This window comes from Bos indicus, chromosome 18 (genome assembly GCF_029378745.1).
Source record: "Bos indicus isolate NIAB-ARS_2022 breed Sahiwal x Tharparkar chromosome 18, NIAB-ARS_B.indTharparkar_mat_pri_1.0, whole genome shotgun sequence".
In the NCBI taxonomy this organism is placed as follows: Eukaryota; Metazoa; Chordata; class Mammalia; order Artiodactyla; family Bovidae; genus Bos; species Bos indicus.
The window spans coordinates 63597396-63622603 of NC_091777.1; the positions used below are offsets into that span (position 1 = coordinate 63597396).

At 59.9% G+C, this 25208-nt stretch overlaps 3 protein-coding genes across 11 annotated transcripts; 1 reads left to right on the plus strand and 2 right to left on the minus strand.

Annotated features, from left to right (window-relative positions):
* The first annotated feature begins 2448 nt into the window (after positions 1 to 2448).
* Positions 2449 to 12354, plus strand: LENG8 (leukocyte receptor cluster member 8). Of its 3 annotated transcripts, XM_019979283.2 has the most exons (16): positions 2460 to 2625; positions 4267 to 4359; positions 4893 to 5067; positions 5392 to 5493; positions 6058 to 6150; positions 6385 to 6637; positions 6834 to 6975; positions 7105 to 7293; positions 7565 to 7843; positions 7931 to 8071; positions 8214 to 8499; positions 8906 to 9007; positions 9094 to 9162; positions 9262 to 9391; positions 9467 to 9674; positions 11157 to 12354. In XM_019979283.2, exons 2-16 carry the CDS (start codon positions 4322 to 4324, stop codon positions 11317 to 11319), a joined length of 2370 nt encoding a protein of 789 aa, XP_019834842.2. In that variant the 5' UTR covers positions 2460 to 2625; positions 4267 to 4321; the 3' UTR covers positions 11320 to 12354. The 3 variants fall into 3 exon arrangements, with proteins under 3 accessions (XP_019834841.2, XP_019834840.2, XP_019834842.2); XM_019979282.2 differs by having other exon boundaries at positions 2449 to 2625; positions 6837 to 6975; positions 9467 to 12354; XM_019979281.2 differs by having other exon boundaries at positions 2459 to 2625; positions 9467 to 12354.
* LENG9 (leukocyte receptor cluster member 9) lies at positions 12133 to 14770 on the minus strand. Its single transcript, XM_019979284.2, has one exon. The coding sequence runs from the start codon at positions 13997 to 13999 to the stop codon at positions 12389 to 12391; it is 1611 nt and encodes a 536-aa protein (XP_019834843.2). The 5' UTR covers positions 14000 to 14770; the 3' UTR covers positions 12133 to 12388.
* A 154-nt stretch (positions 14771 to 14924) lies between these two features.
* CDC42EP5 (CDC42 effector protein 5) lies at positions 14925 to 20312 on the minus strand. Of its 7 annotated transcripts, XM_070771803.1 has the most exons (6): positions 20155 to 20312; positions 19787 to 19928; positions 18779 to 18847; positions 16986 to 17069; positions 16116 to 16278; positions 14925 to 15456 (listed from the first exon to the last, which is right to left on the minus strand). In XM_070771803.1, the coding sequence occupies exon 6, from the start codon at positions 15454 to 15456 to the stop codon at positions 14995 to 14997; it is 462 nt and encodes a 153-aa protein (XP_070627904.1). In that variant the 5' UTR covers positions 16116 to 16278; positions 16986 to 17069; positions 18779 to 18847; positions 19787 to 19928; positions 20155 to 20312; the 3' UTR covers positions 14925 to 14994. The 7 variants fall into 7 exon arrangements, with proteins under 7 accessions (XP_070627904.1, XP_070627903.1, XP_070627908.1 ...); XM_070771802.1 differs by lacking the exon at positions 18779 to 18847; XM_070771807.1 differs by lacking the exon at positions 16116 to 16278.
* Between the last annotated feature and the right edge of the window lie 4896 nt (positions 20313 to 25208).

Genomic DNA, 25208 nt, shown 5'->3' on the forward strand with positions numbered 1-25208 from the left:
TTTCAAGAGAAAGGAGACTCTTGTATCTCTTAGTTGTAGAGGGAGGGCTTTCAGTGAGATATCCTGAAGACAGAAACAAAAAAGTAACTTATTTGACAAATTGTGGAATGAGAAAAATACCATAGAGTCCAGAGGCAGATTGACAGTCTGGGGAAAATTAAAACAACAGCAATGAAATAGATAATTCTTCATACATATAAGCTGCAAAGTTATATCCACAAATCAAGAAAAAGACCACCCAACATAAAAATAAGCAAGGGAAAAGACCATTTAACAAAATGAAAATCCAAACACCAGGGGACAGACTAAAAGGCATTCAAACCCTGAGGATTAGGAAGTGCACTTTAAAACTTTGGGCATCTCCGGTGGCTCAGTGGTAAAGAATCTGCCTGCAGTGCAGGAGACCTGGGTTCGATCCCTGTATCAGGAAGATCCCCTGGAGAAGGGAATGGCAACCTGCTCCAGTATTCTTGCCTGGAAACTCTCATGGACAGAGAAGCCTGGTGGAATATACAGTCCACGAGGTCACAAGAGAGTCGGACACAGCTGAGCGACTAAACAACAAGTTGCCTGTCTGTTGTGAATGTCCATCTGTGTCTCTGTGGGAACACTGATGGGGTTACTCCTGATGCTGAGTACTAAGGGTTATGTCCTCTGTGGAAAATAAACCAAATGTTCTCTCTTGAAAAAAGCCCCAAGGGTTTTAGGTCAAGGCCTCTTGGCCCAAAGCACCAGATGCCCGATGTGGGGCCTGCCATGGGGGGACTGCTCCATGTTTGCTAATCATTTCCATCTTGAGTGCTGCAAGAAATGTTCAAGAAAGCCCTTGATGTGTGGGCCTGAAGCTGGCAAAGAGAAATGGACCATGGTTTCCAAAGAGGGACACCGAGGCAACCCACAGGTCACTCTCACGACTGAGCTGTTCGGTGCCCTGTTGAGGGGTTGGCCTGGAGGCTCTTCTAGCTGCTTTGCTCTCAAATGCTGCCCTCTAGTGCCTCTGAGTCTGTGTTCAGAAGCCAATGCCGCTGGATGTGTTGGACATTCACAGAGTACTTTGAGATTCACGCTGCTTGATTTTCTGGGAGTCATCATTAACTGGGAAGCCTGGTGACTCTGATGCCTAAGAGACTCCCTGTAATGCAGGAGACCCAGATTCCAGCCCCCCTGGAGAAGGGAATGGCTACTCACTTCAGTATTTGTGCCTGGAGAATTCCATGGACAGAGGAGCCTGGCAGGCTACAGTCCTAATCAAGGAAAAAAACCCATTTTGGTCTAACTTTAACAAAAGTTAAATCTATTTTCATTTTCTGGGCAAAGTGGTGAAATTCAAACAAAGTCTGCGTTAACAATATTGTGCCAACGTTGGTGTCTTAGTTTTAACAAACATACTACAGTGTTGCATGGAAACTGGGTGTAGGGTAGGCAGGACTCTGAATTATCTTTGCAACATTACTGTAAGCCTAAAATTGCTCTAAAACGAAGAGTTTAATTTAAAAAGTGAAGGGATGAAAAAAAAAAGATCAACTGTGCTAATACTAACAAAATGACACGCATTATCAGCAAAAGTTTTTAATAACAGAAAATCGGAAAGAAATTGCTGCTTCTTAAATACCACCTACTGCAACCACAGTGACCCGCCAGTGAACTGCAGTGGATAATTCTATCATTCAGAATTGTGGGTGGGAACAGGATTACTGAAAAGATTACTTGCAAGGAATCTACAGACAGGCCTTTTTAAATTGTGCGTGTGTGTGTCAAGTCGTTTCAGTCGTGTCCGACTCTTTGAAACAGTCTACTATGGACTACAGCTGTCTAGAGTCCTCTGTCCATGGGATTCTCCAGGCAAGAATACTGTAGTGGGTTGCCATGCCTTCCTCCAGGAATCAAACCTGTGTCTCTTGTGTCTTCTGTATTGGCCGGCAGGCTCTTTACCACTAGCGCCACCGGGGAAGCCCTTTTTTAAACAGGAGGGTCCCAATTCTTCTGCCGGACCAGGATGGCCTTTCAGAACCTGCTACCTGCAAACATCCATAGACCTATCTCTTGACGCCAGGACCCCTCACTTCTGTTCCACCAGAGCCACCCCGCAATTCCCAAGGTACGCCTGCTTCCCGCCCCTGTGTGTTTGCACACTTCCAGTTTCATTTCCTAGGGAAGTTCCCCTTTCCGGCCAGAGGCTGTTCTCAGGCCTTCTTTGGGTCCATCGTCCCACATCACTGCACGGTAGGGACTCTCAGAACTACTCAGCACACTGATTTATACCTATAAATAATAATGGCTGCCATCAGCTGGGCCAAAACAAGGATGCCTCGAAGGGCGCAGGGCCCGAGCGCTCTACCGGGCGTGTCCCCTCAGGGCCACCGTCCACAGTCCAGTTTCCGCCTTGTCTTAAAACGCCCACCCCCGTGGTTGCGTCACAGGAGGGCGGGTTCTAAGCAAGTTCGCGGCGTCTATTGGCTGTCCGCGGTGACGGGAGGCGGGGCGAAGCATCGGCGTGACGTCAAGACGCCGCGGTCCGGACGTCGAAACTTAAAGACAGGAGCCAGCCGGGTCAAGAGCAGTCGCGGAGCCCTGTTGCCGTCGCCTGGAACCTCCGCTGACGAGTCCCGGGGTCGTACGGCCGAGGTGGGTATGGCGAGCAGGGGTGGCCGGGCGGGCGGACGGAGACGGCGTTTCCTTCTGGCCTTCCGCCCCGCGGCCCCCGAGGCCTTGGCGGTCGTCGCATCAACGGACGCCGCGCGCGAGCGACGACAGGGTGTGGCGGGGACGCGGACCAGTGCGCCTGCGCGCGGGGAGCGGGGCGGGCGGCCGCGCACCGTCGCGCCTGCGCCATTGGGCGCCGCACCCCCCTCCCCCCCCGCGCTCGGAATTCCTGGGCCCCGAGCACCCCTTTCTTCAACTCCCATTGACGCGGCGGTTCCACAGGAGGACCGCGTTGCCCCAGGCGACGGGCCCCCTTGCTCTTCTTCGCCGCCTCGCCCCGCTCCCCGGGACGTGGTGCGCAGGGGCGGCCGGGGCGGTGTCTCCGGGGCCGATGGCTGGGATCGGGATCCGGCCAGGCTGTTCCTCCGTCCGGCGTCCTCGTTTGCTTTCCCTGGGCTTGCGGGACGGCCAGGTGCCCCACTCGCATCCGCGTCTCCTTCCTCCCCTTCAGACCTGCCCGGAAACCTCCCTCCCGAGTTGCACCAGACCTTACCCTAAGTCTTGCTGTCCTGGGTTCCCCCTCAATGCCCCTACCTCTCGGGACCGCCGGTCTCCACGCTCCCCACCCTTTCGCTCACTCCCGTTCCTTCTCTTCTCTGAGGCCCATTCTTCTTTAGGACTTTTCCCGGCTCTAGACTCCTGTTCCTGTCTCCCCACTTGTAGGACTTCTGGGTTCCCCAGCGGATCAGGCTTTTGGACACACTCATCCTTCTCAGTTATCCCCTCGAGTCCGGGTCCCTCCCACCCAGTCTTCGCCCCCAGGGCCCTCCTTCACTTTCTTGCAGTCCTCTCCCTCCCGCTCTTAAGTCCCTAACGATATTAGGGGTCTTTTCAGGCACCCGCAAAACTTTCTGTCCAGACCCCCAGCCAAGAGGATTTGATGCCTCTTCTCTCGGACCTATTGCTATTTTTAGGAACCTCCCGTATAAGAGTTTTCTCTGTCCTTAGGGGACCTTCCGGAAATTAGTCTAAGTTTTCTAAGAACTCCTTTCTTTACTTCAGGGCTCTTCTCTTTGCCGCCTTCTGGCTCAAGGAGTAACTTCTGGAAATCCTCATTTCCTCCCAGGTTTCTCCATTCTCCAGTGTTTTCTCTTCTCTCAAGACTCCTTCAAACACGTCCCTCTTTACAGGCTTTCTTTCAGAAGTCTTTCCCAGCCTCCCAGCCTTAAGCTTCACTCAGACCTTGTTCATTAGCGCTTCCTCCCTACCCCTTGCCTGAGGTCCCCCCAGCCACCCTCTGCCCCTCCTCCGATCTGTCTCAGGGTTTCCCTTGAACCTTTCCCTTTCTTCATTTGGGTTTCAGATCCTTCTTTTTCTCTTTGGGAAATTCCTTTCAACTTTTTTGCTTTCAAATCCTTCATTTTCCATCTAGAGTGCTGCAGGGGGCAGCCAAGGTCTTTCCCTGAGACTGTAGCCCATTTATTTATTTATTCTCTTCAGGCTGTTTACCCCATTGGCTCCTTCCTTCTCTGGCTTCTTGTGAGTCATCTGCTTCCCTTCGCTGGTTTGTGACATGTTTCTTGCTCCTTCTTGATTCTCCCTAATTCGTTTTTTGCCTTACAGTCAGTGAAAAAGCATTCTGGCTCCCGAGGTCCACCCCTTACACCCCAGGGTGCAGATGGCGGCCAACGTGGGTGATCAGCGCAGCACAGATTGGTTAGTGGGGCTGGAGGGATGGCATGGGGGTGGGGGGTGGTGAGAGGAAGCAAGGCCCAGTGTTGGGCTCTGGGTGGGCCCTCACTCAGCATGGGGGTCATGATGAGATCGTCCCTGTGCTTGGGCTGGGGGTGAGGCTTGTGTGGGCTTCATACTCAATTTATTTTATTTTTTTTTTAGTTCCTTATTTTTTCCAAAACAGTGTGGTGATTAACTTTCTGACTGAAGTGGCATCAGACAGAATTTGTGGATTCCTAAAACATTTAGGCCTGCTCGGCCCCAGGTTTTAAGTTCTGTGGATACTGGGCATCTTCTTGTTTGACTTTTAACAGCTGTATGTAGCAGGCGTCTGGTGAAGCACCTTAGGTAGGCAGTGGCGTTCACGGCTCACGGAGAGCTGTGAGCAGGAACTGTCAGCACGCCTCAGGTTAGACGCTGAGGCTGTAGGATTCCAGCCCTGTCGTTTGCTGGCCTCCATCCTGCCCACCGTCTGTGGTGGGAGCGGGGGCTGACTCCACGTGCTCTTCCTGCAGGTCCTCTCAGTACAGTATGGTGGCCGGGGCAGGCAGAGAGAACGGCATGGAGACTCCCATGCACGAGAATCCAGAGTGGGAGAAGGCCCGCCAGGCCCTGGCCAGCATCAGCAAAGCAGGAGCCGCTGGCAGCTCCGCCAAGGCCAGCAGCAACGGGCCTGTGGCCGGTGCACAAGTGAGAGAAGTCCCTGCGGGACTGGGAACCCTGAGTGGGGCGGGGAGCACAGTGGTGTCCTCTGGGATCACCAGGGCAGGGCGTTCTGAAGATGCTCCTGGAGCCCTTGAGTGGAGATGTCCGGTCTGTCTTCTCGAGGAGTCTAGGGCTATATGGTCCTCACCGTGGGGAGTCCAGCCTAAGGAGGGAGAGGTGCCTGGGTGGGATGGCAGAGGGGGTGGTCTCCGTGGAGAGGTGCAGCCCCAGCTCCGTCCCTGAGAAGTTAACTCCTGGGAAATGGGGCTCCCGCCTGCAGCGCTCAGGCCTGCCACCCTCTGCCCACAGTACGTGTCGCAGGCAGAGGCCTCGGCCCTGCAGCAGCAGCAGTACTACCAGTGGTACCAGCAGTACAACTACACCTACCCCTACAGCTACTACTACCCCGTGGTGAGTGCCCCGCGGGGCGAGCTCCAGGGCAGCTGATGGACTGACCACAGCAGGGGCGGCTGCAGGAAGACCCTCCCCGGCTTGCGGCCTTCCGCGGTGCACCCCAGGCCCACTCTTGCTCCCTACTCCCTGCCCTCTTGTCCCTGCGCTCCTTGCAGAGGGCTACCCGGAACAGGCTTCCTTGGAGTGGCAGGCCTGCCGCCCACCCTGCCTGCCACTCGGCTTCTCTGCTTGGCCTTCTTTCTTCACTCACTGGGGGGAGTGTTAGGTGCCTGCAGCTGATTTCATCAGAACTGGGTTTCTGTGTGTGCAGTTGTTCTGTTGTGTTTAGACGGGGTAGCGCTCAGTAGATGGCTGTTGAACACGGTGAAACGTGGGACAGAGGGAGGTTTTCATCTTGTGACCTGTAGCATGAGCCAGTTTGGTGCGTTTATGCTGTGGAGAGGGGAGGGGTGAGAGGTCAGTGGCGGATTGCCTCTGAGGACTGGGAGAGAGCAGGGCCAGGCCCCCCGCCCTGGAAGGAGTGGGCCTGCGGCTGACCCCTTCCTTCCTTGCCCCCGGCAGAGCGTGTACCAGAGCTACGGTTCCCCCTCCCAGTACGGCATGGCCAGCTCCTACGGCTCAGCCGCGCCCCAGCACCAAGGGCCTCTGAACCAGGTAATGCCCATGCCCATCCCTGCAGCCCGTCCAGGCAGGGGTATGGCGGGAGGTAAGGAGGAGCCCGAGCCCCCTGGCGGTCAGCAGGGTGGCTGTGGTAGCTAAGTCTGCACCCGAGGGTCGCTCTGAGGTCGGGGTGGGGAGAGCTGCACGCTGTAGGATGCGATGGTGAAAACTGGAGCGAGGGCCGGCCTGGAGCGCCTGCTCCACCCTCAGCGCCCGTTTCTCCCATAGCCCCCCGTCCCGGGCATGGACGAAGGCATGCCCTACCAGGCGCCCCCTCAGCAGCTGCCCGCGGCCCAGCCCCCGCAGCCTGCCAACCCCCAGCACGGGACCCATCCTCTGAGCAGCGGCCCCCAGCCTGGGACAGCCCCCGCCACCCAGCACAGCCAGGCAGGACCCTCATCAGGCCAGGCCTACGGGCAGCACACCTACCCTGAGCCCGTCAAGCCCAAGAAGGGCCAGCAGCTGTGGAATCGCATGAAGCGTGAGCGCCTTGGGGTGGGGAGTGGGGGCACGGGGCAGGGTCCTCTCTTGGGCACCCTGCACCCTGACCTGGCTTCCCATGTTGGGACCACCCAGGCTGTGGGTGTGGCTGCTCGGGAAGGAGGCGGGATTCCCAGCTCAGGTGTCCGGTTCTGAGGGGTGGGGCCAGCTGACCCCAGCTTTTCACGCCCTCACAGCAGCCCCTGGGACTGGGGGACTCAAGTTCAACATCCAGAAACGGCCCTTTCCTGTCACAAACCAGAACTTCAGTTCCACCACGGAGGGCCAGCACAGCGGCTTTGGCCCCCAGCCCAACTCCGAGAAAGTCCAGAACCACAGGTGAGTGCCCACCCATCCCTGAGAAAGTAGACCCTCCCTCCCTGGGTGTTACAAGGAGGGCTGACGAGGGTCCTGGCCCGGGTGTGGGGGCTGCTTCCCAACCAGCTGTACATGCCCGCCCTCCGCCAGGGGGAACCTGTCTGGGAAGCCGGACGACTGGCCACAGGACATGAAGGAGTACGTGGAACGCTGCTTCACGGCCTGTGAGTCGGAGGAGGACAAGGACCGCACAGAGAAGCTGCTCAAGGAGGTGCTGCAGGCGCGGCTGCAGGACGGCTCGGCCTACACCATCGACTGGAGCCGCGAGCCCCTGCCCGGGTGAGTCGGGGGAAGACACAGGGGGCCTGGGGCTGAAGGGAGCCCTGCAGAGAAGTGGGCAGGAGGGTTGGGTCCTGGAGCGGGAGTTGGCTGGGCTGGAATTCCGGGGCATGCGAGCTGGGGGGCATGTTATTCAGCGGCCCGGAGCACCTCCCCTTTCTGTACCTTGTTAGCTGCGTGTGATGCCTGGGGAGGTGTCCTTCCTCCTGAAGGCACAGGGCAGGGAACGGGAGGCGCCAGACTGTAATGCTCTGCCCTGCCGTGTTCTCAGGCTGACTCGGGAGCCTGTGGCTGAGAGCCCCAAGAAGAAGCGGTGGGAGGCGCCCAGCACCCTCCATCCTCCCAGGGGGGCAGCCTCCGCGACCAGGGGTGGGGGTGCCCAGTCCCAGCGAGGGACGCCGGGGGCTGGGGGCGCTGGCCGAGCCCGAGGCAGCAGCTTCGCCAAGTTCGGCAACCGCAACGTCTTCATGAAGGACCACAGCTCCTCCTCCAGCACCGACTCCCGCTCCCGCTCCTCCTCCCGCTCCCCCACCCGCCACTTCCGCCGCAGGTGCCGGGGTCCCCAGGCGGGCGACGGGGAGGGGAGGCCCCACAGGGACCAGGCCAGGCCTTACCTTCCCGCCCCTCCCTCCGGCAGCGACTCACACTCGGATTCCGAGAGTTCCTGCTCAGGCAACGAGTGTCACCCTGTGGGCCGCAGGAACCCACCCCCGAAGGGCCGGGGAGGCAGGGGAGCCCACATGGACCGGGGCCGGGGTCGGGCACAGCGGGGCAAGAGGTGAGCCTTGGGCTGACGGCGGGAGGGGCTGGTTTGGGGGTCCTGGGAGGAAGAGGGCGGTTGGTGTCTCTGGGGAGCGTCTGAGCGGGCAATGCCATGCCTCTCACCCCGTACCCCCACGCCCCCCCACCCCCTCCCCCAGGCACGACCTGGCGCCCACCAAGCGCAGCCGCAAGAAGATGGCAGCCCTGGAGTGTGAGGAGCCAGAGCGCGAGCTGAAGAAGCAGAAGCGGGCGGCGCGCTTCCAGCACGGACACTCGCGCCGCCTGCGCCTGGAGCCCCTGGTGCTGCAGGTGGGCAGCCTGGAGGGCGGTGCAGCCGACCCTGACTGGCAGGAGCTGCAGATCGTGGGCACCTGCCTGGATGTCACCAAGCACTACCTGCGCCTCACCTGTGCTCCCGACCCGTCCACGGTGCGCCCTGTACCGGTGAGTGCCCAGCGCGAGGGCAGCGCCTCCGTGCCCGGGAGGCCAGGCCAGGGATGGGCGGTGATGAGCAGGGAGCTGCCACACCCAGGGGTGCTGACCCGGAGCTTGCACTCGGGAGACGAGTCCGGGAGGCGGGGCGGCCTCGGTGCCTCCATCCCTACTGAGGAGGCCGGTGCCTACGAGACCTGGTGCGTCCCCGAGGCCCGAGCTGGGCGCACAGGTGCGGGAGGCTGAGGCCAGGAGTGCGCTCTTAGTGTTGGCAGTGCTCGTTTCTAATGTTGACACGCACTGAGGGTCTGACGTTGAGCCCCCACTTTGGGACTCGGGTCCGTGGGCCCCTAGCAGATTTTAGCCCTTCCGACTGGTCCTGCCCAGGTCACACTGAGCCTTACTTCACCTGCCCCAGGTTCTGAAGAAGTCGCTGTGCATGGTCAAGTCCCACTGGAAGGAGAAGCAGGACTACGCCTTTGCCTGCGAGCAGATGAAGTCCATCCGGCAGGACCTCACGGTGAGGTGGGGGCCGGGGAGGGGGTCGGGGAGGGGGCCGATGGGGTGATGCCGGCTCTGCCCTGACGTCCGCTCTCCTGCCATCAGGTGCAGGGTGTGCGCACCGAGTTCACGGTGGAGGTATACGAGACCCATGCGCGCATCGCTTTGGAGAAGGTGAGGGGCGGGCAGGGCCCCACCTCACCCCGGGCTTTCAGCCGTCCCCCTATCCAGCCGTGTGGGGCTCACTCTGCCCCCTCACGCTGTGCCCTCCAGGGGGACCACGAAGAGTTCAACCAGTGCCAGACGCAGCTCAAGTCGCTGTACGCCGAGAACCTGCCGGGCAACGTGGGCGAGTTTACCGCCTACCGGATCCTCTATTACATCTTCACCAAGAACTCGGGAGGTGAGGCGCAGGACCGCGGCCCCGGGCTCCCAATGCGGCCCCTCAAGCCCCCTGACCCCGAGTCTCTGGCCGCAGACATCACCACGGAGCTGGCATACCTGACTCGGGAGCTGAAGGCGGACCCTTGCGTGGCCCACGCCCTGGCGCTCAGGGCCGCCTGGGCTCTGGGCAACTACCACCGCTTTTTCCGGCTCTACTCTCACGCGCCCTGCATGTCTGGCTACCTCGTGGACAAGTTTGCAGACCGGGAGCGCAAGGCTGCGCTCAAGGCAATGATCAAAACGTATGTAAAGCTGAGCTCTGCCCCGGCCCTCCGCCCCTGTGCCCCGCCCTGGCCGCGGGCGCCCTGTCTCCTCCCCCTACCTGTGTGCTCCGCCCTCTTCTGGACCCGCCCCCTTCTGCACAGCCACCTCTCCCCCCCTGCTGCTCTCTGCTCTCGGCAGCCTGGACCCCCCACATCATCCTCTTGTCCAGGCCCCCTTCCTCCAAGGCCTCCTGCCTCCCTGACCCTCCTGAGGCCGAGTCCCCCCAGAGGCTGAGCGCCCCGTGGGGCAGCCTGCAGAGCCGGCCCCGCCCTCAGTAGCTGTAGGCTCAGCAACCGGGCCTTGTGCCCTCCTGAGAGCTCAGATGAGTTTACGGCCAGGTGTCATGGGCAAGCGACGCCGGACGGCCCCCAAAGAGGGTGCCCTCTGCCCTGGGCAACGGTGTGCTCACATCTGTTAGGAGGGAGGCGCCCCAGGTGGGCTCAGGACACCCCTTTTATTGTCACAGCCGGGGTTGTCCCGGCTTCTAGGGCTGGAGGCCAGGGATGCACTGAGTGTTGAGCGGTGCCCAGGTCACCCCCAGCAGGGCCACCTCCTGAGGTGACAGGCTGCCAAGCCCTGCTCAGAGGTCCCAAGGGCCTTGGGAGCCACGGGGCGCAGTCTGGGTGGGGATGAACACCCACTGAAGGTTAGGAGGCTCCTTGTGGGCTTCAGTGTGGGGTAAGAACGTTTAAGGGTGAGGTAGAGGGTGGGGCCGCGGAAAGACAGGCAGTGGGCCAGACTCAGCAGACTAGGCAGGGCGCGGGCTGCTGCCTGCCCAGAGCACCAAGGGGCCTGTGTCTGAAGGGGCCCACGTCTTTGGCAGAGACCGCCTCCTGTCCCAGGGCCAGTCCCGCAGACGGCCAGGGTTCGAGGCGGGAGGGGTCCCGTGTCCCCACTAGTGCACGCCCAGCGGCCGTGGCCCTGGAGCCTTGCTCCTGGGTGCATACAGCTGGGTGGGCCCACTGCTGGGAGGGCGCACAGAGCTGCTGGGTGGCACCGGCCCACCACCTCTTAGCTGGGTGCTCAGCCTCCTCTGACCAGGGTGAGGCAAGCAGGAGGGGTGGTCCCCAGATAGGGTCAGTCCCGGCCCCTCACATCGACCCCTGCCCTTCGCATCGACCCCTGCCTCCCCGCCCCCCCGGCCGCGGTGGGCCCTCTTGTGAGGGTCTGCGCAGGCCCCCAGCCAGCAGAGGAGCCAGCTGGCCCTTCCCTCCCATCCCCTCCTCCTGTCCCCCGCTCAGGTAAGTGAGGGCGAGGGGGGGCGCAGCCGGGGCTGGGGCCCCGACCCCACCCCGGGCCCCCCCGAGCCGCTGAGGTGGGGAGGCTGCGGGTGGGAGCAGGCTGGCAGCTAACGCGCTGAGGAAACCTCTCTGGCGCCCGAACGGGGGCGCCCCCTCCCAGCCCAGGGGGCCTTCCCGCGTCCACTGCCGCCTCATCACCTTCTCCTCTTGTCTCCGTAGCTTCCGCCCAGCGCTGCCCGTCTCCTACCTGCAGGCCGAGCTGGCCTTCGAGGGCGAGGCCGCCTGCCGGGCCTTCTTGGAGCCCCTGGGCCTGGCCTACACGGGCCCGGACAACTCCAGCATCGACTGCCGCCTCAGCCTGGCGCAGCTGCCAGCCTTCTGAGCACCAGCGCCGTGGGGGCGGGGGGCCGGGTTGCAGATCTTGTCTTTGAGCCATGGACTTGGGATGTAAATTAATTCGTGGGGAGAGGGCTCCAGGAAGAGCCCTCGTCCCTGCCCCCGTTTTCCCACCGGGGAGTCTGTACAGAGATTTTTCTACATTTTTATTTTTGGCCTCAGAGGGTCGGGCTAGGGAAGGAGTGGGGACAGCGGAGGGCTGGGGGCGCGGTCTGTAGGCTGGTCTGTCCGTCTGGCCCTCCACTAATGCTGTCTCAGTGTTTTTTCTCTCTCTCTCTCGAGCTCGTACTCCGGTACCGACCCAGCACCCTGGCCCGTCCCATGCCGGGGGGCAGGGCAAGAAGACAGGCCGCTCCGCCCGCGCCCGCCTGCGGTGGGGGCATGCCCGCTGCCCGCCGCCCGCCTGCCGCTCCACAGACTCTTGTTGCCAGCCCTCCGGGGCCTCAGTGTTTGGGGCGAGGGGAGCCGCCTAGAGACTGTGCCCTGCCCTCGGCCCCCGAGCCCAGAAGCCACCGTCGCCGCCGCCACCCGCCACGCCGCCGCCACACTGAGGACTCCGGAGGCCGCCGCGGGACCTCGCCGGCCGGGCCGCCTCGTCTGCAGTTGTATTGAGTTGTCTCCGTGTCCCCCTCCCCCGTGTCTCCCCTGCCCCGTCCTCCCCCTCCTCGCACTCTTCCCTCGGTTCAGCACAGGTAAAGCGGTTACCCTCCCTCCCTGCCTCATGGATCACCAGCTCACGTCATGTTTCCTTCTCTTTTCTTTTTGTGTGTGTTTATTTAAGTTATTTTTCTTCCTCCCCTTTTCTTTTCCGTCTCCCTCCCTCTTCTGCCATGTAACTGGAGGGTGCGATGAGTTGCAAACAGCTGGACTGTCAGGCTGCTTCTCTTGCAGATGTCCTCCTCTGCCTCCCCTCTCCCCCCTCTCCCCTCCCCTTTCCTTCCTTCATTCTTTTCCTTGGAGCACTGAGCACCACTTGGAAGCTTGAGAGAAACCAAAATTAAAGAGAGAGAGAGAAAAGCCACGTGTGCGCTTTGTCCTTGTCTGGGGCCCGGCCCTTATTTCTGGGGTTGACCTCCCAGGGGGAGCTCGGCCAGGGCCTGGTAGGTGCCCCCGGCCCTGCCCACGCGGCACAGCCAGAGTGTCCCCAGGGGCTGGCTCCCCAGCTCCTGCCGCGGGCTGACCTCGGGAAGGCAGACTTGGGCGCCCTGGGGCACCTTGGCCAGGGTGAGGTGGGGGCGTATCCCCCCGAGAGGCTGCAACACCCTCAGCCCCTCGGCCTCCAGCCTCTGGCTCAGCCTCTGGGCCAGGCTCTCCAGGGGTGGGGACGGGGGAGCGCAGAGCACGTGGGAGCCCAGGCACACCAGGCGACCGAACCTCAGCCTCAGAGGGACCTCAAGCCTGGGGTCAGAGAGCGCGTGTCTGAGCGCGGTGACGGCCGCCGCTACCTCCCCGGGGCCCGCCAGCCTCAGCAGGGCCAGGGTCAGGTGGAGGGCTTCAGCCGGCACCGTGAAGGCCGCGCAAGCTGGTGCGCCTCGTACCAGGTCTTCCTGGACCTTGGCCACCTCGGCCCGCAGCTCAGGCTCCGTCACCATGAGCGCCACAAAGTGCGTGGGGCGGGGCTGGCGAGGGCCCACAGCCGCGGTCGCTCCTCGGTCCACAGGCCAGATCCCGGGACCCCACTCCGTTCCCATCTCAGAGAAGCTTTCCGGGGGCTTCCCGCCACGGGTCTGCATGGCCCTGGCGGCGGCGGCGGCAGCGGCAGCAGCTGGCTTCAGCGCCCCTCCTGGCGCCATCCACGGGCAAGCTTGGCCTCCAGAGTCCGCCGACTCCCACTCGTGGGTCCTCGCTAATACGCCTGCCAGCGTCAGGCGCCCAGCTTCGGGGCTTCCCCCGTCCGAGGCCAAAGCTGCCCGGAGTCGCGTCTGGGCTGGCTGTACCGGCCCCCCTGCGTCCGTGCCAAGGCGGGTGGCAGCTACGCTGTCCAGTGCGCCTCCGGTCCCGTCCGTATCCTCACCTCCGAGCGCATCTCCGACTGAGTTGGCATCCTCGCCGTCACTCGCCTCCCCGTTCCCGTGCGCGTCCCCGCTCCGGTCCCCACCGTTGTGCACGTCCCCGGGCCGGTGCGCGTTCACGCCGTCGCTCTCGCCTCCGGGTCCGTGCGCGTCCTCGCCGTGGAGCGCGTCCAGGATGGTGGGCCCACGGCCAGCCGCCAAGCCGGAGCCAAAGACGAGGTCGGTGCGCGAGGCGCGGTCCCATACCAGGCGGCCGCGGAAGCGGAAGTAACGCACCCGGTGCTGCGGCACGGCCAGAACACCCGGCGCGAGCGCCGCTAGCGGCTCGTCCCAGCAGAAGGAAAGGAAGGGCTCCTCGCGCACGCCCAGGAAGCGGTCGACGTAGCCCACGGAGAAGTCGGCCGGGTTGAGGTGAGGGTCCCAGCGGATGCGCTGGATGACGGCCTCAGCCGTGCGCAGCGGCGGCTTCTTGACTTTGGCCTGGTCTTCGGCCTCGCCTCTAGGCTGCGGCAGCGCCGGCGCCCCGGGGTGGGGCTGGCGGCAGCGGGCGCCGAAGCGGCAGCGGCCTTCCAGGAAGAAGCGGCAGGCCGGCGGGGGCCCGGGTTCTGCAACCGAGACCCCCGCGGGCGGCTCCGGCCCTCCAGCCGCCGCCATAGGCGTAGCGTACGGCGGGCGCGCTCGCCCGGCACGGGCCGCTCCTCGCGGGGTCAGCCCTGCCCGGCCCGCCGTGACGTCACGGGCGCGGCTCCGGCCCCGGCCCAGCCTGGAAGCACCCCACGCGTGGGCCCGCCCTGCGCCGAGCCCGGGTAAGCCCGACACCTGCGGGCGATCGGGTTATGTTGTGGCCTCGCCCCTGCCCACGCCCCATCGCGTGTGGCCCCGCCTCTCCCGGGCGCGTAGCCAGCGCGGCTCAGCTCCCCTAGGGTTCGCAGGCGCCGCTCGGCTCCCCTAGGGTTCGCAAGCGCGGCTCGCCACTCGCGCGCCCCGGAGAACCTGGTTGCCCCCGCCCCGCTAAGGATCTGCACTGCTGCCACGCTCCTCCGGGCCCCGCTCGGGCCTCGTCCTCCGCGGGAGAACTGGACGCCTGAGGGCTCAGCATGAACTTCTCAGCCCGGATTCCGGGCACCCCTGTCGGCCTCGGGGCGTCCCTTTCCTAGGGGGCCACGCCTCCTCCCGGCCACTTTTCCTGCGCGGCCGCTCCCGGGGTAAAGGGCAGCCCTCCTGGGCGGGATCCACCGGCGGCGTGGAGCTCCCTGGGTCACAGCCCTTGGCCAGCCCCCGGGAAGCGTCGGGCCGAGCCCGGAACCGCGTCCGGCCGGCAGCGGCTCGCGGCCCACTTTGCTGAAAGAACTGTGCAGTGGGAGCGACCACGTGGGGGCTCCGCCCCTGGGAGCCACGCCACTGCCCCTCTTAAAGGGGCCGCATCCCATTACACCAGGACCACCGAATTTCTACCACTATCCACCCGGCGGGTACCAGAACCCCCCCGCGACACACCTGGCTCTTAGGGGCGCCGGGACCCCATCACCCTGTCCCGTTACCGCTCTCCACGTGCAAAGTGAACAAACGAAACCCGGGACACAGACCTTGTCGGTTTATGTAGAAAGAAGTGGGGCGCTGGGCGGTAAGAGCGCAGGGAATGGGGGTGCCTACAGGCCGATGACGTCGTCCGGCTCGAGGTCCGCGTTGGCGAGGCAGCGGGCCCGGGGGTGCTGCGCCCCGGGGCCGGGGTCCACGTCCGGCTTGGCGGCAGCGGCGCCCGGGCGCTCCGCGTCCATGACGCCCAGCACCGCGTCCAGCATGGAGGGGCCCAAATCCAGGTGGAAGGACAGCAGCGGGTCGGCGGGCGCGGGCGCGCGGAGGGCGGGCGGCGAGGCCTGCGGCACGGCGGGCGGCGGCGCGGTGCGCGGCGCCCCCGCGGGCGGCGCCCTGGGCTCAGGGGGCGGCCCGCCGCCGTGGCGGCTCAGGAACGAGGTGTCCCCGAAGGCGTCGCCGCCGCGCCCCACGTGCAACGTGTGCCGGAAGTCGCCGAGAGGCGCGGAGATGGACAAGGCGCCGCGCTCCGGCCGCTTCTTGGGCTGCGCGGGGCCCAACTGCTTCAGCACCGGCATCTGCGGGGTAGGGGCGGGTTAGCACGGCCTCCCCCAGGGACGCTGCCGAGGCCTGCCTGCCAAGTTCCCAGCCCTGGCCTAGCCCGCGGTGCAAAGGATGCTCCGGACACGCACAGCACGACCGTGGTGGGGGGTACGGGGGTTACTACATTTTACAGCTGCGTAAACTGAGGCCCGAAGTCATAGCTGCTTGATTAAAAACTCAGACTCAAATTTAGGTCTGCCTGTATGTTAACTGCACTTAGAACTAACGTTTGAGGATTTCATACTGCAGAGAACCAGCAAAACACGCTTCACCAAACCTGCAGACTGCTTCCCAAACGGCAGAAACTCCACCTTGAAGACGGGCTCCCCTAGTGGCTCAGACGGTAAAGAATCTGCCTGCAATACAGCAGACCCCAGTTCGATCCCTGGGTCGGGAAGTCCCCTGGAGAAGAGACTCCAGTACTCTTGCCTAGAAGATTCCCTGGACAGAGGAGCCTGGCGGGCTAAGGTCCATGGGGTCACAAAGAGTTGGACACGACTGAGCGACTATCACTCATTCCACCCTTAAGACAGAGCTGCCCCTGTCCTTTAGGGGAAGAGACACGGTGCCCAGCACCTGCCACACTTCTAGAGGCCCGCACACAGTTTTAAACGCTTTAATTTATTATTATTACCTTTCTGACCCTCGGTCCTTAACTGAGGCCGCTGGCCGCCAGCTCACGCAGGGCGGGGACAGGCGCAGGTCTTCCTCTCCGGCACCACCTTCCGGGCCCACAGAGCTCACACAGCCCAGAGGAGGGCAGAGGAGACCCTCTCAGACGAGGGGAGCCCCCCACCCTGTCAATACACAAGGTACAGAAGCCCCTTCTGAGCCGAGGGACGCTGTGTTTTGATTTATTTCAAAATGTCTGGATTATGTTTGTCTTTATACCAACACGGTCATAAAATATAATTATAACATAGATAATTATGTCCATGAAAGCTTTGCCTGGGACACACAAAAGTCATAATGTAGGCTGGCCTGAGGATTCTAATTTGGGAGGTTTAGGGTGGGCCTGGGAATCTGTATACTTGCACATGTACGTGTGTGTGCGTGTGTCCACATGCACGCTCAGTCGTGTCTGACTCTTTACAACCCCATGGACTGCAGTCAGCCAGGCTCCTCTCTCCATGGGGTTCTCCAGGCAAGAACACTGGAGTGGGTTGCCATTTCCTCCTCCAGGGCATCTTCCCCACCCAGGGATCAAACCTGCATCTCCTGTATTTGTGGGTGGGCTCTTTACCACTTAGACCATCCCCCCGACACCCACAGCGTTTTACACAGTGTTTTACAATTTCAAATTATCTGGTTTTGAAACAAGCAGCATAATACCTTACTTCTTGCTAAGAGTAACAGTAATAATAATGCAAAATTTCCTATGTTAAAACATGGCAAGAATGGCATAAATTCCAGTCTGGCAGCACATGAACTATAAACCAGGTGTCCTATGGCCACATGACTTCATGACTTCGTGACTTGATGGTAAATAGATATACCCACCAACCTTTGCCCATATCCTGGAACTTGGCTGTTTTTACGGAACTTCTGGGAGGGACTTGATGACCTTGTACTTTTGTTTTAACAGTCACTGTTGGAATAATAATAAACATTCTTTCTATTTGAATTGAAGCCCCACCCTTTGCCAACTGTATGAACTGAGATAAATGATGTGATCGCTTGGCTTGTTTTCTATCTGAAAATGGGTAAAATAACACTACCTTCCTTGTAGGGCACACAGAAACACTCAGAGAAAACTATATTTGTAACACCACCAGTCAATTGATAGTGATAGCACTGGGGGTGGGGGGAGATGTGTCCCCAGACAAAACTGTGGAACAAAATTTAGATTTCATAAAATCCTCTGAAGCAGGCAAAGCATTGTCCTTTTAGTAACAACCACCCTGGGAAATACCAGCTTTTATGTGGAGAAAAATTAAAGCCAAAGGATTTGAAATAATTATAGATGGCTGTGGTCTGAGGGCTGTCCACTCCCCTACTCAAACACACATACACACTTTACATTTATTTCTCTTGAAAAACCAGTCTTGCTTGACCACCTCTATAGCGCTTCTCAAAATTCCCTAACCTCCACCCAGGTGAATAAATATATTTTACTGCAATCTGGAACACAATCACCATTCCTTCCCCACCCCACCCAGTGTATAAGGGAAACATTTTATGAAATGAGACTACTCAGCACATGCTAGGCACTTGGATAGTTTAGATTCTAATCTGTAGTAGTATTTTGGCCGTGCTATGCAGGACCCTAGTTCCCCATCCAGGCATTGAACCCACACCCCCTGCAGTGGAAGCCCAGAGTCCTAACCACTGGACCACCAGGGAATTCCCTGTTAGTCTTTTTCAACGCTGACCTCTGCTCATTAATGAATCTCAATCTACAGTTAAAAAAAAAAAAAAAAAATCTGTCTCAGAGCTAGCAGTGCCCCCTGTCTCACTGAGCCATGAATTATAGGTGAAAAAAAGCAGAACTCAGAAAGCCAGCTGCCCAGACTTGGATCTGACTGTGCACATTGCTGGGTTGCTTTGGGCAAATCACTTACCCTTTCTGACCTCACTTCCTTATCTCAAAAATGGAATGTTACTCACAGGATAATTCTTAGTCTCTTTGCAAGAAATAGTGAGGGGGAATTCCCTGGCAGTCTGGTAGTGAGGACTATGAGCTTTCACTGCCAAGGGCACTGGTTCAATCCCTGTTTAGGGAACTAAGACCCTGTTAGCCAACCAGTGCAACAACAAAAGAATTGGTGAGATATTGCCCCAGGGAAAGTCTTAGCACGGTAGCCAGCACACAGAAAATGCTGTGTGCTCCGTGGTCCAACCTTGCATCATCCTCACCTGTCCCAGAGAAGGAAACAGATGCTCAGAGAGGGTATGTGACTTGCCCGAGGTCACAAAGCAGCTCTGCGGGCCTCCAGAGCCCAGAGTTATGGCTTCAGCTGCCAGCTGCCCCATGCATTGGCCCTCCCTGGGCCGCTCTCCACCTCTGCTTCCTCTCCCTGCCCACCCCCCACCTTGCCCTCATCCTGTCCTCCCACCACCCTACAGGGTGATAGCTCTGGCATTTTCTAACACTTAGCAGCTCCTGAAGATTTTGGTCTCTCACAAGCCATGCAGACAGAAGGAGGAAAACAAAAAAAACAAAACACAGCCGGAACTAACTCTCTCAACCTCACACCTCAGTTTGCTCCTCTGAAAACTGGGAAGTCGGAATGCCTATTTGCAAGGGGCTGTCCTAGAGTGGACTCATGGTGCTGACATTGTTTCCCAAGCACTTACCCTGGGCCAGGCAGGGGTCTAAGCGCTTCAGGCACATGAAGGAACTCATGTAGTCCTCCCAAAAGTCCCCTATGAGGGGAGAACCCTGCTATTATGTTCATTTTAGAGATGTGGGTGACAGCTTGAGCCACAGAGAGGTGAGGTAACTGGCCCTGGGTCACACAGCAGCAAAACCCGCCTGAATCTGGAACGCAGCCAGACGAACTCCGGAGCTGGAAGGACGTTGTATCGCTCATGGTCCCCAAAGGGTAGGGCGTGCAGACCCGTGGGAAAATAAATAATGCTTTCATATCAAGGCCAGGGACCTACACCCTTGACCCTGTTTGTTTGCTTTTTTTTTTTCCATTCCAGGTAAGAACAACGAGTTAGAAATTGTTTTTGAAAGCCACCGCTTCTCCTGGCTAGTTCTGAGAACTCGGGGTGACTGGGGGAGGGCTGGGGTGGGGTGGAGAGGGTGTGGGGAGCATCCATCCACTTCTCCGAGCCTCGGTGTCCCCTGAAATTGAAGGCTCGAATCTCCCTTGTGTGCCCGATGCAATGAGGTCATGCTCGGAAAGAGCCAGTGGCGGGGCCAACTCCGCACAGAGGAGCTGTTGTGTGTGACGACCTCGGGCCGGGCAGAGAGCAGGAGCCGCGACCCTGGACCCGCGCGCCCCTCCTCCCGCCTCCACGCGCCCCCCCCTTTCCTGCCGAGGCTCCAGCTGCAGGGGGAGGGTGGGGACGCACAGCTGGCTCTGCTCCGTCCTCTCCGGGCCCCAGCCAGCCCCACATCCAACCTGGCTGGTTCTCAGCCCCGTGGGAGAGGCGACCAGGCGGGCGGCACCCGGACGGCGCAGGGGGACCGGGGACCGGGACCCCACCCCGACCCCCCTGTGGCTCCAGAGCGCGCTTCCTGAGGCCACGTGGCTGCGGCCCGGGCTTCAGCGGCCGCCGTCCTTTCGGCCGTTTGTCTGCCCCGCTCCCCTCTGGACTTGCCTGGGGAGCCCGGGGCCGCCAGTATCCCCTTACCTCGCGGTCCTTGCCGAACCGGACGCGCGCGCTCTCAGGCTCCGGCTCCGCCCGGGACCCGCTCCTCTCGGTTCGGGGCCCGCCTCCGCCTCCTGGTCCCAGGCCCGCGCCTCCCTCCGCCTTCCTTCGGGCGGGATCTCACCTGCGAAGGGCCCGTCAGGCGGAACCTGGAGGGGCACTCACGACCCGGGCGGCCGGCCCGCAGCGCCCCCTGCTTCTCTCTTGGGTCCCGGGAGCCCTGACTCAGTTCCTCCTCGGCCTCAGGACGCGAGGGGGTCCCAGACCATCCCCCGGCCTCCCCTCCACCAGCCCCGGGAGTCTGAACCCCACGCCCGCCTCCAGACCCTGCCACCGGGTGCCCTCTTTACCTGCACCGGGAACGGAAGCCTCAGCCCCTCTCGGGGGCCATGATGGGAGCCCAGAGGGGCGCAGAGTTCCCGCCCAGTCCCGTCTGGGGCCGAGAGGGTTAAGGCAGTAGGCCCCTCCCAGGCCTCCCTTATCCCCCTCCCCCGACCCCCCCCCCACCCCCCAAAAAAAGTTGGCCTCTAGGATTTAAGGACTAAGAAGCCGCGGCGGAAAAGCGGAGGCCCCTCCAGGCTGAGTGTGGGGGCGGGAAGTGGCCGGGACTGGATGTGCGGGTGGAAGGACCGCGGAGGGGGTGGGGGATTGGATGGACGGGGCGGCCCCCCAGCCCGGCCCCTCCCCTGCCAGCCTGGAATTTCCTGCAAGTGGGGAAGTCTGGCTGTTTGGAAAGAGTAATTTCTTCCAGATTGCAGCGGTTGGGGGAGCGAGTGTGGGGCCTGAAAGAGAGAGAGAAGCCGACAAGGTCAGGCAGTGAGACCGGCGGTAGGAGCGGGTGGAGGTGGCCGCAGAGGGCGGCTCCCTGCCTGCGTTGGGGAGTTGAAGGTCCGGGCCTGGGCGTCACCTCGCTGGGGCTCGGCGCCGAGCGGTACGAGAAGACTCAGGGTTGGGGGTGGGGGGTGGATGGCGGGAGGACGATCCCCAAGAGGGTGAGTGCGGGAAAAGCCCCACCCCGGGGAGGAGGCCGGCTCGGTTGTGAGCTGGGACGGAGGGGCTGGAGAGGAGGGAAAGAAAGAGAAGGCGCTCAGTCGTGTCCGACTCTCATGGACTGGGGCCCACCCGGCTCCTCTGTTCTTGGAGATTCTCCATGCCAGGCAAGCATACTGGAGAGGGATCTTCCCCACCCAGGGCTCGAACTCAGATCTCCGACTTTGCAGACAGACGCTTTACCGTCTGAGCCATCTTTGCGGCCAAGAGCAGGGAGGGTCCTGGATAAGGAGGAGGTGTGGCTTGACTTGAATCTTCCGAAGCGGGAGAAGTACGTGTTTACAGGGTTGAGGACCGGAGGGAGCGGGCCAGGCCGCCAGGTGGAGCCCAGGGCCCTGAGGCCCCGGGTGGAGCCTGGTTTGCCTGGAGAGATCGGGTTGGAAGCCACGGGGAGCTTCTGATTTGTCCTGAGTCGGGTATTAAGCGGGAAAAACAGGGTCAGAACTTAAAGGGGCAGAGAGTCCACTTCACAGTCCAGAAGGGGGATGGGCTGAGACAGGCTGGGACGGTGGCTCAGATGGTAAAGAATCCGCTAGCGATGCAGGAGACCCGGGTTCCATCCCCGAGCGGGGAAGATCCCCTGGAGGAGGGTACGGCAACCCACTCCAGTAGTCTTGCCTGGAGAATCCCACGGAGAGAGGAGCTTGGCGGGCTACGGTCCATGGAGTCGCAAAGAGGCGGACACGACTGAGCGACTAATACTTTTTTCTTTCACGTTCAAGGCAAAGTTTAAGGTGGGGGTGGGAGAGCGGTCACCCAAGATAAATGCTTAAATAACAACAGCATTTTAGTTATTTTCTGTTGATGTTTGGATTCACATTACAGTGCATCATTATAAAGGGATTTAGTATATTCTCAATGTCGTACAATCACCACCTCTATCTGATTCCAAAACACTCATCACCTCAAGCAAACAAAAGACAAACTCCCCCACCTGGTCTGGTCTGCACCTGGTCTGCTGCGGCAGGCTGCCTGCGTCCTTCTGCGGCATTCACCCTGTCTCTCCACCTGAGTCCCTCTTAGGCTTCAAACTCCCTGACTTGCAAGCCTGCTCCACTGTCCTGCCTCTGGCCAGAGAAGATCCTCTGCTTTTAGGGCTCACGTGATTATGTGAGGTCCACCTGGATAACAGCCATGGTAATGGCTAGATCTAATGTGTTACTCTGTAATCAGTACAAGTTACATGCTGCTGAGGTGTCTGTGCCTTCCCAGTGGCTCAGTGGTTATGAACCCGCCTGCCAATGCAGGGGACATGGGTTCAATCCCTGATCCCAGAAGATCCCACATGCTGCAGAGCGACTAAGCCCTGGAGCCACAACCACTGAGCCTGCGTTCTAGAGGCTGTGAACCATAGGCACTGCGCCCTCTCACATGGCAACCGCTGGAGACCATGGGCCAGAGCCTGCGCTCTGCAAAAGCACCCACCGCGACGGGAGGCCCGTGCACCTGAATCAGACAGTAGCCCCACTCACAGAAACTAGAGAAAGTCCACATGCTGCAACAAAGGCCTAATGTAGCTAAAAAACCCCCAAGAATCCAGCTGCAGTGCAGGAGACACAGGAGACCCTGGTTCAGTCCCTGGGTTGGGAAGATCCCCTGGAGGAGGAAATTGCAACCCACTCCAGTATTCTTACTTGGGAAATCGAATGGACAGAGGAGCCTGGCGGGCTACAGTCCATGGGGTTGCAAAGAGTCAGACACGACTGAAGCGACTTAGCACACACGCAACCTAGTCATAGGTTCCAGGGATTTGTGCCTGGACATCTTTAGACGTGCATTCTGTCTACGCCAAGGACCTGCAGAGGGCAGGTCCTGGGGGATGCTGGGGCGACCGCCAAGCTGGAGAGCCTGGGAGGAGGAGCAGGAGAACAAGAGACCCCGGAGACCCTGATCCAGAGCAGAGGGAAGGGCAGTCAGCCCCACCAGAGCAGAGGGGAGCACCTGTACGGTCCCTGGGGGTGCCGTGCCCACCAGGGCCCTGTACTTGTTTAATGGTTTGCTCTATCTTGAACTATTAATCCTTTTGAACAAAGGACCCCGCATCTTCCTTTGCCACGCACCCTGAAAACTATGTAGCTGGTTCTGATTGAAGTGGGAAGAACAGAGGCCGGAGATGAAGTGGCTGCAAAGGGTGACACTGAGAGATAAAAAGGGGAGGCACTTGGGCCAAGGCCCAGCAGCCACAGAGAAGGAACCATGAGGAGTCTGTGTCCACACATGTCCCCTCGCTGCAGGCTCAGAAGCAGACCAAGGCTGAGTTTAAAAAAAAAAAAAAAAAAAAATCCACTGCATTTGGTAACAAACCAGAGGCCACCAGTGGCCGAGTGAGAACTGCCCCTGGGGGCTGGGTGGGTGGGAGCCAGCTTGCTGTGGGGGAGGGGAGGGAGACAGGGAGGAGGATTTCGGAATCCAAGGAAGGAAGGGGAAGGAGACAGGGTATCCCAAGGAAGAGGTGGGGTCAGAGAAGGCATTTTGTTTCTTTGCTTGGTTTGGATACATTTGCCGCTATTTTGTTTCTTTTTTCAAAAAAGTAATTTTTAGTTACATAAAGGGTACCTGAACACATCCTCCTTGAAAAAGAGAAAAAAACGCTAGCTAGTAAGGTTTTGGGAGAAGGCAATGGCACCCCATTCCAGTACTCTTGCCTGGAAAATCCCATGGACGAAAGAGCCTGGTGGGCTGCAGTCCATGGGGTCGCTAAGAGTTGGACACAACTGAGCGACTTCCTTTTCACTTTTCCCTTTCATGCACTGGAGAAGGAAATGGCAACCCACTCCAGTGTTCTTGCCTGGAGAATCCCAGGGATGGGGGAGCCTGGTGGGCTGCCGTCTATGGGGTCTCACAGAGTCGGACACGACTGAAGTGACTTAGCGGCAGCAGCAGCAGTAAGGTTTTGATGATCTTGTCCAGTCCAAGGCCATGAAATTAGTTTGAGGTATAAACCTTCCAGGGCTTCCCTGGTGGCTCAGATGGTAGAGTCTGCCTGCAGTGCAGGAGACCCCTGGGTTGGATCCCTGGGTCAGGAAGATCCCCCTGGAGGAGGAAATGGCAACCCACTCCAGTAGTCTTGCCTGGGAAATCGAATGGTCGGAGGAGCCTGGCGGGCCACAGTCCATGGGGTCGCAAAGAGTCGCCCACGGCTGAGCGACTAAACAACAGCAATGCACCATTCCACTGGGTTGAGCTCTTACGCGTAGCCCTGTGGTCCGACAGTGGGAGCTACTGGCATCTGGGGCTGGGTCACTGCTTGTGGTGGGGGTGGCCTGTGTACTGGGGGATGCTTGGCAGGGTCCCAGGGCTCCACCCGCCGATGCCAGTAACTCTCCCTCCCTGTGATTTAGACTCATCACTGTTTCCAAACGGCCCCCAGGAGGGGGATAAAGGCCCGGCTTAAGAACAGCCGATCAACGTGGTGCTCTAAGTAAACACATTTTAAACACACAAAGGCGGGGCCTCCCTGGTGGTCCAGGGGCTAAGACCCCGTGCTGCCACTGCAGGGGGGCCCAGGTTCAATTCCTGGTCAGGGAACTAGATCACACGTGCTGCAACCAAGACCCTGTGCGGCCAAAGACGCAGCTGCTAAACACACGCAAAGGGACTCGCTGCGTGACTTTGGGCCGCCACTTCTTTCCCACTTGGCAGTCTCTTTTGGAACTCATTCATGCAGATTTTAAAAAGGGGCTATGAACTTATTTCAGCATCTTGAAGAAAGTACATAACAACAACAAGAATAGCAGCTAATGCTCATGGAAGGGTCGGAATCGTTTAGGAGCAGTTCTAAGCTCTCTTCTTAGGTAATCTTAATCTTTGGCATAACTCTGTGGGTGAGAGGAGGGTGGTATTACTATTCCCAATGGGTTTTCCACTTTGTTTTGCCTTAGGAAACTTAGTTCATGCAGCTGTAAAGCTGTGTGGCTGGGATTTGAACTCAGGCAGGCCGACCCTGAGGAGAGATGAAAAATACAGGAGAGGAAGGTTGTATGATGGACAGGACCTCGGAGCCGGCGGGGCGGGGGTGGGGGGGTGGCTGGGGATCTGTCCCACAGAACCTTCAGCACAAGCTGGAATCAAGATGGCCAAGAGAAATATCAATAAACTCAGAGATGCAGAAGACACCACCCTTATGGCAGAAAGTGAAGAGGAACTAAAGAGCCTCTTGATGAAAGTGAAAGAGGAGAGTGAAAAACTTGGCTTAAAACTCATCATTCAGAAAACTAAAATCATGGCATCCAGTCCCATCATTTCATGGCAAATAGATCGGGAAATGGTGGAAACAGTGGCTGACTTTATTTTGGGGGGCTCCAAAATCACTGCAGATGGTGATTGCAGCCATGAAATTAAAAGACGCTTGCTT